The sequence below is a fragment of the Amia ocellicauda genome, chromosome 13 (assembly GCF_036373705.1).
Source record: "Amia ocellicauda isolate fAmiCal2 chromosome 13, fAmiCal2.hap1, whole genome shotgun sequence".
Taxonomy (NCBI): Eukaryota; Metazoa; Chordata; class Actinopteri; order Amiiformes; family Amiidae; genus Amia; species Amia ocellicauda.
Window position 1 is genome coordinate 16,261,572 of NC_089862.1, and position 15,306 is coordinate 16,276,877.

The 15,306-nt window shown below is 34.5% G+C and overlaps 1 protein-coding gene across 2 annotated transcripts in view; it reads right to left on the reverse strand.

The window, feature by feature from the left end:
* Window positions 1-15,306, reverse strand: part of prdm5 (PR domain containing 5) — a 51,185-nt gene that overhangs the window by 23,213 nt on the left and 12,666 nt on the right. For both annotated transcript variants that reach the window (XM_066719996.1, XM_066719995.1), the window contains 6 exons: window positions 12,457-12,536; window positions 9,608-9,692; window positions 8,993-9,150; window positions 6,058-6,151; window positions 4,381-4,541; window positions 388-481 (listed from right to left, as the gene is read on the reverse strand). In XM_066719996.1, coding sequence (XP_066576093.1) covers window positions 388-481; window positions 4,381-4,541; window positions 6,058-6,151; window positions 8,993-9,150; window positions 9,608-9,692; window positions 12,457-12,536 — 672 coding nt within the window. The remainder of the gene's footprint in view (window positions 1-387; window positions 482-4,380; window positions 4,542-6,057; window positions 6,152-8,992; window positions 9,151-9,607; window positions 9,693-12,456; window positions 12,537-15,306) is intronic.

Below are 15,306 nucleotides of genomic sequence, written 5' to 3' on the forward strand. Positions count from 1 at the left end.
TATGAGATTTAATTATAGTAAGTTGTAAAAGTTGTGTTAAACTGTTGAGGGGTTCTCACCATAACTTGTAGTAGTACATGACGCAAAAACAAAGGCTGCAATCTTTCATAGAGTTAAAAAATAACTGATTTCAGATTTGTCTTGCAAAAATAACTGAACGAAGATAAAATTAACTCTTTGGGTTTGATACAGGGACACAAGCTTTTGAGTTAGGTCTGCACATGACACTTTTTTATACAAAGCATCTTCCATAGACCACAGCTTACTTTTACTGCAATTCTGTATATAACAATGTCTGGTTTACAGTATGATCTATCACTGACGTAAATGATGACCTGTGGTTTCTAAAGACTGGCCACAGAGGAACATTAGAAATACGCAATTTACCTGTATGGCTTCGTATGTGCACTCTGAGGGTCCCATTACTTGCAAACTTCTGTCCACAGTAGGGGCAAATCTTTTCTTTTTCACCAGTGTGGGTCTATGACATAATGAAAACGATATTGTGGAGGGGAAAGAGATTAGTCATATGAAAAAAAACTAAAGACAATGCATTTGAAAAAGATTAAGCACAGTTCTATCCTACATATTTTTCATTACAAAATGCTTTCAATTCACTTGGGTACTTATAGTATTATATTTCATTTAACTAGCATAAAAACACACACACATAATGGTGCAATTGCATGGCTGTAATCTCACACAAATGTACCACGAAGTTTATCTTCTCGTTGTCCATCTGGAAGAAGCTCAGAAGACGCCATTACAATTTAGATTGAGAAATCACTGATCTCTCGGACACTTTTAAAATGCTGTTCACTTCAGCTCCACGAGAGAACATACCACTCTGGCACAGACCCATTGAAGTGAGGGCTCTGTTTGCTTATGTAAGCCTATACTACTGTTTAAGAGCTTCCTACATGACATGCCAGTGACACAAAATGTGGTTCTGTGTTATTAATACTCCAAGCTTGATTAGACACAGCTCTTGCTCCGATAATATTGGCAGTTATTTAACAGATAAACAATGCATGTGGTTGGCTTCCAGTCTGAAAGACAGGTCACTTCAGTTTAGACGAAAGTGGTCACAAGGGAGCAGAGTTAATTGGTTGACTTCATAGCTCTCACTAAAGGGGAGATTGGCATGGCCAGCTGTAAAAGCCCATTCAGGATGAGGATGCTGGGGCCCTTTCAGCAGTGAGCAGCTCCAGAACACAAGGGCAGTTTGGATAAACACAAAGGAATAGGTATGTTACTTTGCAATAATTCGAAGTAGTCTACCACTGTATAAACAATCAGAGGATTACACTAGTTTCTTAAATTACAGTTCTTGTTAAGTCATAGAACATCATGAACTGGAAGTTTACCTTTCCTTGGTGAGAATATTAGATTCACAAATTTGAGCACCATACGATGAAATTCACTTTTGAAAAATTTGAGAAGATTTGATTTAATTATCTTATGATGGAAGCTGAGCTGGCCCCTTAGTGGCAACATCAGAAAGATGGATGACGTTAGCACAGCCCTGAACTGTGCGCTGTACTGCAAAGTACATCTGGGGTGGTAAATTACATTTTACATCAATCTGCATCACAAGCAAGGCGGGTAAGAAAAGTTTGACATTTGTGGACCAATAAATGAACTACATGAAGAAGGTATTTTAGAGGAATGGAACTGAATTAAATCTATTATTTCAATAGTTACTCCATAGTGAATGTGGAAATGAGTTTAAAATCATAAATGCATACCATATGGTCTTAAAAATAGACTACTGAAGTGAATATAACGCTATCAAGATTTTGCTCACACTTGGAAATTCCAAAATTAGAAAATAATTTTAGACAAAACTGCAGCTGGAATATCAAAATATAAGGAAACTAAATCTACCCCCTACTTCTCATGGAAACTCTGGATGTATGATAATCTAAGTTAAAAATCTAAACGTACCAAAGTTAAAAGTCAAATGGGAATAAACAAATGTTCCAAAGATGCAATTCTTGATTTTCTTTATTAGCGTCATATTGTGGATTACCCCAAACCTGTATTCTATATTCTTCCTAAAACTATACGCAATTCTAATGTAACCATGGGTTCAAATTAGCTTCATTAAAGTATCAAATGGAACGCATAAAGTTTATTTTCTGTTTCCTAAATGTATTGATGCATTGCAGCATGGGTTTGTGAATATTTAATTTAAATGTAACCCCTCCCTTTTCTTCATTTGCATAGTGTCAGGGAAAATAATTTGTTCCCAGGACAATGAGAGGTTTTGCATGTAAATGCAAAAATGTACCATGTTCACGTTTGTCTTTGTTCACAGCATAACAGCCAAGGCCTCACCGGAGACTCCCGAACTGTGGTGGCTTTGTGAATAGGCCAAATATTCACTGAAGACCACCTCATTATTTTCTCTATAAAACTTACATCTATTTAAATTCAGGAAGAAGGAGGGGAAATACTATTCATCTACCTCTCTGCTGCTCATACAGTATGTGCATTTAATGGACTAATCTGTCTTAGGACTAGGACAGGACCATTTTAAAATGCTTATGACTCCTCTAAAGACCAAGGCTAGAAATGTGTTTAAGAAAAAGCAATGATTGTGTTTAATAAAAACCCTGGTAAAGCTCTATTATACAACTATAGGAGGTGGCACATTAAAAATCTAATACTGCCTAGTGTTTGCATTTATAATAAATTCATACATGCAAAGTGACAGATGAAATGTTTATTACAGCAACACAGAAATGCCACCTGATATAAATCCTTCCTTCCTTCATAACCATTTGGTTTTCTGTAACATGAGTATTTGAATAAAAAAAGACTAATGTTTAACTACAGCTTAAGGTTTTACTTAATTTTAACTTCCATTTCCTTTTGTTCAACAAAATATAAATGGTGCCTACCATTGAGCATTAATTTAAAGTCTATAACTACCACAGTTGATATACTTCTGCAGACAAAGCATAGTATAACTTCCTAACTGCATTAACTGAATAATAATAACATTTGATCTCCTAACTAGAGTCAAATACACACACATATATGTATATACAGTTCCTTGAAAAAGTATATGGACCCTCTCACAGTTATAATTTTGTTGCTTTAAAGCTTACAGTCATAACACTTTGACACGTGCTATATACACACCTACGCCACACATTCAATGCAAAAAACAAATATGTAAATAGATTATTAATATTAAAAAAAATGAGAATTTATGATTGCAATAAGTCTGCGTGCAATAATAGTGGAGCTCATGATTTCAGAATAAAAATACCTGTCTCTGTGAGGTGCTTTGGTCAGGTAGCGGATTTCAAGCACAGACTCAACCATAAAAACCAAGGAGCTCTCAAAGCAAATCAGGGATAAAGTCATTGAAAAGCACAGATCAGAAGGGTACAAAAATATAAAAGTCCCTGAATATCCCTGTGAGCACAGTCTACTCAATCAAACTGAGCAGCCAGGCAAGGAGAAAACTGGAAAGGCTTCTGTCACAGACTCAAACCCCACTGTGTGAATGCAACTGAGACCTCACTTCTATTTCAAAAAATGAGGATTTAAGGAAGAAAGGAAACAAAACTTAGCCAGAGGGGTTGTAATGCTTAATTAACAGATGAAAAAAATGCATTGAAAGAAACATTTTTCTTTCAAGATCTGATCTGATAGAATGCAGTGATGAGATACAGAATCCGCTCCAGTCTGCAGCAGATTTATAATTCCAAAATGTTAATAACCTTTATTTGTTAAGTCTATACTATTTCACAGACAAATTAATTATAAAGGAAGAACATGGGAATGTTATCTTCGGAAGACCACAACAAAATATATAAGAGTTAAGGAATGAATATAAAAGGAATGTCAGATTAGAATTTTTTTATCGAAAATAATAAAAGTTGAATCCTATAGGCTTCAATTGCAAGAAATGTTCAATCATGTCAAAGTCTCAAACTTTAACACTTCAATAAGTCAAAGATAAGGGACTCTAAAATATACATGCAACAAACCTTATTAAAAGAGAACTTGAAATAAGGAAATAGATAAAGTGGTTAATAGCTTTTAATAAATTTAAATAAAGATCTAAAAATATTATGTTTAATAACTGTACACCAAGCCACACCTTTATCTAATACCATATTTTCTGAAGTTAAACTAAAGAGAATTTTGCTCCAGTGCATTCAATTTAGTTGCATGTCTTTGCTGAAGCTCTCAAGGTAGTATTTTAGCAATTTGTTTTGTCGTGTGCCAAGAAAGAGTCCAGTTTCTACCAAACCTATAATTATACAGGACAACTGTGGATTTCAACTACATAATCTATGGTGGGATCTCTTCTTTGCTTTGAAATTCCTTTGTAGACAAAGGTGTCAATGTCATTCTTACCTTTTTATGGCTCTTCAAAACGGAGGGAGTCACAAAAGCCTTTTCACACAGATCACATTTGTACTTCTTGTGGCCATCGTGCACAACCTGGATGTGAACATTTAAAGTGTCTTTTCTTTTGAACGTTGCATCGCAGTGATCACACTTGAACGTCCTTTCACCTGACAAAACAAAGTAAAACAAAAACTAAACTTAAAGAGGAATATTGTGTTGGTATTTCTATGACAAGATCAATCCATTATTGCTGCAGTTGAATACATTCTTGCTATTAGTTCTTCTCTTTGAATACTTAACCATGCAAGTGGGATGCATTTTGATTTTATTCTCCTTCTAAACTATTTTTAAACTATACAATACTGTATGAGGACTTTAATCATTTAATATTAGCTGAGAAAAATGTTCATTCCTTAAGTCCTTTCTAATGTTCCTCTGCATATTTCACGTTAAAGAAAATAATGATTATTTAACTACATACAGTGAATTTATGTATTTGCGTAAATTACATTTCAATGTGAATTACATCCCAAAGTACCATAACAAGGTGTATTTCCATGTTCCATTTCTGTTTTCATATTCTTAACAACATTACAGGATTTTGCAATTTTGCTGTTCTCCTTCCAAAACATACACACAATTCTCCAAAATTCCCATGTTGCCTGTAGTTTTCAATGCAGTTAAATGTAATTCTTGACCAAAGGGGAATATTAGTAATAATATTAATTCCAATGTTATTCCATAATCACTTATCTGTACATTTCTTAAACCAAGATATCGGTCAGCAGGGAAACTGTATATAGATTTTCGTGCATGCTTCACAAAAGCCTAAACCACTTGCCAATTATGAAATACCTAGTAAGCAGTTTCTTTCTTTGGTCAGTTCATCCATTTAAAACACCACCCATTTTCTCTAAACTCTCTCTAGTGCCTTTCATTAAAATGATACACTGACTGTGAACATAAAGCCAATACAAACATATACTTGGAGAACACTGACTGAATGCTATACAGCTATACAAGGTGTTCACAATAAAGCCTGTATCTTCTTTGCTGGCACAGAGACATTTCTGTAATTTGGCACTGCTTAAAGGCACTGTCCAACAAAGGTAATTGCAAGAGACATTTTCTCAAAATTATCTTTTCCTTCAGCCAGGAACTGTGTTGTAATTTCCCTAAAATCATTTTATGTCAGTGTGAATTAAGACCAGACTCAATAGTGCATAAAATGTTTGCCGGTGTTTCCGTGTTATTGTACAACATGTATGGTGGATTGTGTGACAGATGGGATATCAACATAAGTATGTCAGGTCTTGTCATGGACCAATTACACTTTTCCTGTTTATTGTAAATGTTTAAGTAAATCCGCGGAACTTAAAAGGGCATATAATTTTCAAACATTCTGAAAATCATAATATCAACAATGCATGCAAGACACATGCGTGCATTCACAACCAAGGGGTTCAATTTTATAATCAGACACCTTGTATGATGTGACATGAAGTCCCTTCTCTTTAGAAAAAATAAAAGTGGCATTTAAAAATAAAAATAAATGTTAGTTACTTTTTAATACCTAATATGAATTCTGTATTATTTGCTTTACACTAAATCACATTATCCTTTATATTTTTGTCCCTTAATGGGATTATGTGACTATCCAGGCACTTCCACTGTGATACTCACTATTATGTATCAACAGGTGTCTTTGCAAGGAGAATGGTGTCCTGAATAGGGCTTTGCATTCCTCGCACTGGAACGGTCTCTCTTCGGAGTGAGTCTGGAGAGGAGAAAGATTCGGATCACAGGAAGCAACAGCAGGTAATCACTCTTATTATCTCAACTCTTTAAATGGATTCGGATAACTGTTCTAATTGAGACGGTGCAGAGATAATTAAACGCCCTTTTTTAACATAGTAAGATTCAATCTGCTTATAGTTATTTGGGATTTATCCAGGATTTAAAGACAGAGAGGGAAGAACAAAATCGTGGAATTAGCAAGCCGCATCAAATAACAAATTATAGGGCTCTAATTGCAGACTACTTCTGTTTCTTGTGATTTTATCTCTGCAGCCCATCAGCTAGTCATCCTAATTAGCTGAGAAAAGATAACAGGGATTGTGAGTCTTGAATTTAAAGGAGCTTTGTTTATCTTACAATGCTACCAATTTAACCTACTTATGCATCTCGTGTTTTATTTTTCATGTTTTCCCCCCTTAAAACTCCTATTGATGTATAAACACGGTGAATCTGATAAGAACAAATGTTTTTAATATTGTAGAAAAGCTCCAGCTTTCCAACGGCCAACTATTGTCAAATTACAGTGAGAGTGTAACAGAGAGTCCACAGACTGTTTCTATTAAAATCATTAGTAGTTCAGGAAGAACTCACTAAAATATGTCATGTTCAATTATCAGCATTTTTATACCAATACATTAACATGTTGTCTTAGTTCTAATTCTATTCTAGGTCACAGTTTCCACAAAATGTCCTTGTAAAACATTTAATATAAACAGCAAATCAAACAAAATAAATCACTGTACACTGTGTATGTACGATGTGTATGATATTTACTCATTAGCTATGTTGTTGATTATTTAGTAGCCAATATAATGTTAGACTTTCATTAATAAGCATGTAATGAATATTGATTGATTCTTCCAATTATTCCTAAATATGGACTTTTTCTTTGTTTGATCTCAACCTATTTGGTCACACCTATGTGTCAGAACCATTGCTGAGTCCTGGGATCCTCTGTATTTCTGTCACCTGTTCCTCTATATTATTTTATTACCATTATCTAATAAACATTTTATAGATTCACTGTAGTCCTGTGGATTCCTTACAAATAGGATTTCTTACAGGACTTTGGTGAAATACATTTTATATCTTAACCTTGACCCAAACATGTTGTGTAAATATCACAAAAAAGGCAACACTTCAATTTTTTGTACTCGGAGATTAATTACTACTACTTCTCTTTGATTTATTACTATGAGAGGAGGTGCAGAGATCCCATGCTGAATCCCGGATGACATTCAGCATGAGCCAAACTGTGAAAAACATGTAAGTATCTAGTATCGCTTTTACCAGCAAAGGGAGAAATTTTCCAGGGTCTGGGCAGGAAACTAGCCAAGTGATTTTTTACAGTCTAATAATTTCTGAGCTCCAGCTAAAGAGGTGAAGTCTTGGGGTTGAAAGTATAACCTTAGGTCACATCTAATGACAGGCATACAGAAATTAAGCCAGGCAGGTCGGGGCCACTTTCTCAGGATATTGTTTCTTCAAAAGTACACATCAACGTTTATAAGCATTTCTAAAGGTTTCAGAAGATATACAGACATTGGCTGCAGTCGTTTTGTAGCAGGAAAATGAACATTAATGTCTGAAACCTCTGAAATGAAATATGTACCTTTTTTTTATTCATCATGATATATTTTGCAAATGTAATCTATGTTAACATTGAACACATATTTCACATTACATTTTTTGTTGACAGTTTCTAAAGCAAATTATTGATACTTTCTATAAACTAAATTAAACAAATCAGCATCAGTATTATGCAGAATATTAGCACACAGTCTGGTGGAAAATGTGTTTTTTGGCTTTGTATAAATGGCACCAGGGCGAAATAATAGTTCAGAACTGTGAATATGAGAGTACGGCAGTTTGGAACAGTGAAAGCGAAAGCCACAAGAATAGTGCAAAATGTAATACTTTAAGCTACCAGTCATATATAATGGTCAGATATTCCATTTGGCACAGAAAACTGTTCTGACCCAAATAGTCACACCATTTAAGAATATGCAAAAAAAAGTTGTTTTTGGATACAAAATCATAGAATGACATAGGCTGCTATTGTGTGAGGAAACTTAAAATGAAACTGCATATTGGCTAGACACATGACCTCAGAGACCAGTTTGCTGGCTGCAAAATGTTTGATGGAGATGAAACAGGTATCAGTGGTAATATAAGACTATGCAAAGTGAGTCTATCCCCAGTGCTGAACCCAGTGGCCTTAATACAATAAGGTTTAATCTTTTGCTGAAGCCAATTTTGTCTGCAGTAAATAATCACATTTAAGATTAATATGTTTCTTGAATAGATTGATTATTGATAATACTTTTGTACACTTTTATTAAGTGGCAATACATGTGTTTCATATTTCATATTAAAAATGCTTAACTTCATTTTAACAAGTATTTTTGAATTGCATCGATTAATTATTTAGTTATATTGTATGTTGAGGGATTTACTACATTTGTTACATCATTGATTCCCCAATTTGTAAGTTTTACTTGAGATGGAATGGATTCAATTAGCGAAGTCTAATTGCTGAAGAATAAGGTAAATGCTAAAGGTCACTGCTGCTCATGAAGTGGATTTTACCACGTGAGTTGGAGACATTGTCAAAAACAGTTTATTTACTTTGTGGTAAGGAGTTTGTTGTGATAAAAAATGGTGCACAATCATATACTAATATATATATATATATATATATATATATATATATATATATATATATATATATATATATATATATATATATATATAATTAACTAAAAAGCCCATTCAGATTATATTATATTTCTGGAATAAATACATTAAACAATCTATTCACCTTCTTGTGGTTCTTATACACATTCCTGTGTGCAAATTCCTTTCCACAGAGCTTGCATTTGTAGGGTTTGTCTTCACTGTGGATGATTTTGTGTGCTGTCACTTGGTCAAGGCGTTTGAAGGATCTACTGCAGACCTCACAGGTGTAGGGGCGTTTCTCTGCAGAAGAGGAGATGGGAACATTTAATCTTCATTGAACACAGCATGAGAGATGAAAGGCAAAGAATCTGCTCCTCTGAGAGAAGACTGCAATTAACTCTGCAATTAAGTTCAGACTAATTAAACAAGCATCTAATGCCCTTCATTTTCGACCATTAAATCATTTCTTAAAAGATGAACGCATGTTTATCTCAAGGAAATTGAGAGGCTTGACAGAATCCTCTTTTCCAAACGCGAAATGCAGATTAATTGCCTTGCTTAGGAAAATAATGACTTCAAAGAGCATGGACATCACCTAAAGAACACGCTTCAGACTGTAAGAGAGCACCAGTGACTCTCTGAAACAGCTACACTCTGAATCCAGCAGCTTATTTTGATGTTGTTTGTTTGTTTTTTCTAAACAGAGCTTTATGCCAGATGGCTAACGTTTTAAACAATAAACCTGAGTTTGCCATACCTGAATGAGTAATCATGTGCCGTTTGAGCTGGTTAGTTGAAATAAACTTTTTGTCACATGCTGGGCAGTCAAAGACCTCATGAACCTGTGGAAGTGGAGATAAACAGTCACAATACGCTCTTAAAAGCAGACCCAGATCAAACAAACACTGCTCTCAGCTATACTTGTGCTGGGCTTAAAAGGCATTCTTGCCTGCAGCAAGGATAACATACAAATTACCCTATTACATTCTCTTATAATATTAAACTACATCTAAAAGAATAGCTCTTGCCATATCTGGACATTGAGAATGGGAAAAGATGTTCATAAAAGGGACTGTGGAATTCAGATTAAGCTTACTGTGATGTTTTAATAACTATTTCCCAATACATGATTCACTTTGAATTGCTTGGTTAAATAAAGTTGAAGTTGTATTCAAAGAAAAGACTGAGATATACAGTACATTAAGTTAAAACTTTCATAAAGCAAAGTATAAATAAAATATGAAGGCATGTGCCATGGCAGTACGAAGCAAGAGAATTTAATCAAAATTACTCAGGACTCTACTAGTAACCTCTAGAGACTGATATAAATTTTACAGCATTAAATCCAATTATCTTTATACAAATAATGATGTAAAATAACTGAAATATAATAAAATGTAGCCAGCAGAATTTTAAATATTGAAATATTTTGACTTTTATTGACATATTTAGAATCCAAAATATGCTAAATCTGTATTCAGAGATTATTAGTACAATAATGTTCTGTTTGAAGCCTAGGTGGAAGCACAGTTCAGACCACACAGAGATGATCTTTCCCCCCAACACCCTAAGAATTGTCATTTATTTAACTTTGCTCATATGATTATCTTCTACAGCAATTAGCTTTGAATTATTACAAACCGATTTAACATTAATCTTAATCAAACTATCTTCAATAGAAAATTCTGCTCAGTCAGCTGCTTCCTAGATAATGTTAAACACTAGCGCACTTGCACTGATCCACGATTCCTTCTATGTTATACAAAAAGATTTCTGTCTTTCGTGGTTATGTTTTTTCCAAGGTGTCTTATTAAAATCATAAGTAAATTTGGGCAATACTATTGTGTCTGTATCCTTATTTATAAAGACATTTGATTTTAAATGCATTACATTAACACAAGCCACTGGGATGTACTAATATGATTACAATTATTGTATTTTTTCTATTATTTTCTCTTTGTTTTCCTAAAAAACGGAGATAACAAAATATTTGCTTCCCGACGCTATAATTAATATAGATTTATTCTTCTAACTGTACATGAATATGATATAATTAATAAAAAGCAATACCGTGCTCTGAGAGGGGAATAATAGGAAATCATTTAAACATTTTTCTTTATTAAACAATTGAGGATGATTTTACATTATCATTTGACAGAATTGGAATCTGCAGGTTAAATGTATGGTTTCCTATTACATTATTCACTGGCTTATTCAATAAGAATTTTGTTTTTTAATTTAAAAGCAAATATTTTAAATTGGTGCTGGTGATAGTAAATTGGATTTATTCTGCATCTTCGAAGGACACCCACTGTGCAGGTAATTGATCTCTGTGGGGGGGAGCATCATCTTTCCCGTGTTAGGAAATCCAAATAGAAATGTATCACATCAGATAAACAGAATGTGCACTTTTATTGATAATCTCAAAATTAGGTCAAGACATTAACGTAATGTTGGTAGTTACTACCATATGTATCATTAAATGTACATTGCCCAGGTACAATTATTTCCTCTTGTGTTAGTATTTCCTTTGTGTGTAACTCAAGAGGTTAATTTCACAATATTCCTTATCCCTTTTTAATTTCTGTAGAAACTTCAATCCACCTGATGTAAAGGTTTTTAAAATGTGTTTAGCTCTGAAATAATCTAATAATTTAAGTATGAATTTAAACATTGAAGATCTCTATCTTGGCACATCTTTTCTTTGAATACTCTTTGGCCATCATAACTATACAATGGTAATGCCTGAATGTGTTTAAGCAGGATTTAGTGATACATATCATCAAAGGCCAATTTCATACTTAATATGAATACAATGTTTTAAATAATTTTGTATGTTGAGACTTTCTGATCAATAAGCTAAGGATATTAAACCTGAAGGGCTTTAGTACATTAAACATCTTAAAGGTACAATTCTAACTTGAACTGTTCGTTGCTTTAAAAACAAAGCCCCACATCCTTTCTGTTCACTTTCCCAGTGAAACTTGCCCTTTTAAAGTATTGCTTATTGTAACTGTTCCAATTTACAAAACCTGATGGCGAAGGAATTTTGATGGAGCTGTTAAAGATCTGCAGCCTGTTTGTGAAGTTTTGAATTTCACAGCAGAATCTTCGGGGAATCCACCGAAACGTGCTTGTGAAATGTCTAGCTAACCAGAATGTGTCACACATCATGGGAAAATGTAAAAAGATTTACTCCTCCATCTCCAGTGGCATATATTAAGGAAGATTATGATTTCCAAATCTTCATTTGAAAAGCTAGTGCCAAGATGCCAAGAAATTATTATGCCTAACGTGTTAGTAACAAGTTCTTTCAAAACAGATAGGAGCATTTGTTAACAATTGTTCCATATGCTCACAATGCAGACAACCAGTAGTTCTGCGCTCCTTTTGTCAGTAAAATAAAGATTTCGAATAGTCAAAGATGTTTGCAATCATCTTTTGCCTGTTTAAAATGTACATTAAGACTGTGCTATTGTATCTCTTTCTAAAAAAGGATATCAAAGGGAAAGATCTTTTTTTGTAACCGACCGGTGGGTCTGCAGTCGTGACATCATGACCCGAGTGTAAGCAGAGCATACCGAGAGACAGCCCTATCCACCTGACCTTTCGATGCTCCTGCAGGTTCCCAGCTGAAGAACACTTCTTATTGCAAATGGAGCACATCAGCTTCTTGCGAGCGTTTCCTACAGCAGAAACAAAACACCGTCAGCATTCTGACCAGGAAGGGCACAAGTGACCCTCAAAAGCTTGCAGTGGGTGTGTGGTTCTCCACAGGTCATTCCACACATGCAAGCCTTTTACATTTCACGTCCCCTCTGAAGGAGTTGAATTTCCTAGGTTCTCAGCAGGGGTGCAATAACTTTGGAAATTTCCAATTGGATATCTTATAACAAATAAAAGGACTTCATTCTCGTTGTTATTGGAGGTTTTACAAAACCTTACAGCCTTGTTATTCAATGGAAACAACAGGAAGAATGCATCCCACATGCATATAATATTATTGTATAGCCATCCAGCAACTGATGGAGAGACTCTTCCACAGAGTGCTTTAAGAGAACTGCAATCCGTTTATTGGAAGCTGTTTCTCCTTTAAAGTGTATCGATTACAACTCGGCAGATTCTCAAACGTTTAACAATACAGTCTGGATGTCCCGTTGTTTTTTTTACAGCATAAAACACCCTTCACTGTACTGCAGTGTGCTTTCAAATATGTACAGAAAGTTCTTTCAACAGTTTTGTATATCAAAAGGCCTTTAGTTACGGGAACTTAATGATGATGATGAGTGAGTTCTGTTGCTGTTGTATTCCATAAAGAAAACTATGTAATTCCAGTGCAAAACTAAACTTACTTAAAACAAATAATGGTCTATCAATATTAATAAAATCAACAACAGTGGGCCTTACCTATTGTTGGAAATAAAGTTTGAAAACTATTTTTATACGTTGCAGAGAAGAACACAAGGTCAGCAGCTGGTCTCTTGGTTTTAATTATTGCAGCTCAATGCATCTTTTATAGTGCTGCAACTGTGGAAGTCAACCGCTCTTGCCAAATGAATTACACTACACATGTAACCAATTTTGTTTTGTTTTCCATGTTGATCAATTAACAAATTTCACCTTCGATTACATGTAGTGAATTCATGGGAAAGTCCAGAAACAGTCAGCATTTCAGTCACAATATAAAACATATTAATAAAGCAATAATAGGGACAACTCTCTGGTCTGCAAAGCACATAATAGTTGACATAACATCTCATTAGGAATTGCTCTTGACAGTGTAACTCAGTGATTCACAATAGAAGTAGACGTGAGTACTCTGTTCATTGTTGAGTGCAAGGGGCTATTAATCTGAACACCCATGAAAAATTATATGGTAGGTTAAAGGTCAATTACCAGATGTATATCCTTTCCTTTTCACTGTTGGATTAAAAAGTGACAGAGCATCTAATTATGTGAGTCTATATTCAATGGATCCAAGTTAAGTTTAACAGACTATAAAATGTACTATATGCTGTGGCAGAATTATTGTAGACTTTCGTCCCAGTGTTCACGTGGGTTAAATCTGTTGATGTTTCAAATCGTCTTGCCCTTTGTGTGCTTCTAAAAAGTCCTGGGCGTCTGCAAGTGAGACATCAGGTGGGAGGGAGGTTGTGAAACATGTACGTCTAATGATCCCAGAAGCAACGCAGTACAACAAACCCTCCTACCATGCCTAAGAAATTAAACCGCTTTGCAGAGCAGACTGAAGCAGGAAATTGATGGTTTAAATACCAGTGAGCACAATTCAGCAAAGAAGCTTGTTTTGCATGGCATAAATGTGAATCACAATAGTCTAGGATTTGCCTTATGTCTAAGAAACTTGATAGTCTTCTGATTTGTATATACTCATCTATAATGTAATCCCTAATCCTCCAATGAAATACTAAATAAACAGTAACATTTGTTGAATAGGATCTATTCAACATGGGTGATTAAAATATATTTTAAGCCCACAGACATAGCCCTCATTATGTCATTAGAGACATAATGTAACTAGTGGTAAATTACACTGTTACACTAAAGTGATTTTAATTAAAATGCGCTTACAACCCATCATCTATGCTGCTTTCTATGAGTTTGACATGCATTTTGTGTGGTCACTTGTTATTTACCTTGCAGACTTCTATTTGTCATACTAACTATCCATTCTGCTAATATCTGAATTTCATATCTCACTATTTATAACTGTATATGATAGCAATGCTCTTAGAACAAATCAAGATACATTTTTGAAGAACTATCTTCAAAATGTTTACTTAAAATCAAATGACACACTGACAAAAGCCATTTGGCAACAGGAGCAATTCTGCATATTGAACTTTTTAAATTCTTAAATAATCCAGAAAACTGTTTCTAAATGTCTTGGAATGGAGTAATTTAGATAACATATCACTATAGGCACAGTACAGAGTAAAAAGGCGTAACAAGGCTTCTGATGTTGAGGCTATCTGCTCATGTGCCTGTGTTTTTCTGTGTCGCTTTGGACGATTAACTGGCTCACTAAGAGTTACAATTCACATCTGCATCTTGTTTTTTTAAAACCAAATACCATCTTTTAATGACTGAATTTGTAAGCACGCTTAACAGGCATGGTAAATATCAAGCTTTACATACAAATAAACATCAAATTATCCATAGCAATAATACGGGTAACTTAAAAGATAAGAGCGATGTATTGTTGTAGTTTCTTAGTAACAACTCACACAACTAGAAAATAAGCTTCACTAATCACACGGCGTTTGTTTTTGTCTGTTTCTACTGCATTTTCCTTTGTTAACTTGCCAAATTTTCTCTTAGCCATTGCTTACAATAATGAAGTGTAATTAGACCTCTCTATAACATGGTATCAAGCTGAATTATCTGGGGGCAGGCCTCCTGCTAAATGTGTGGTAACCCAGCTACCCTTTGCAGCCT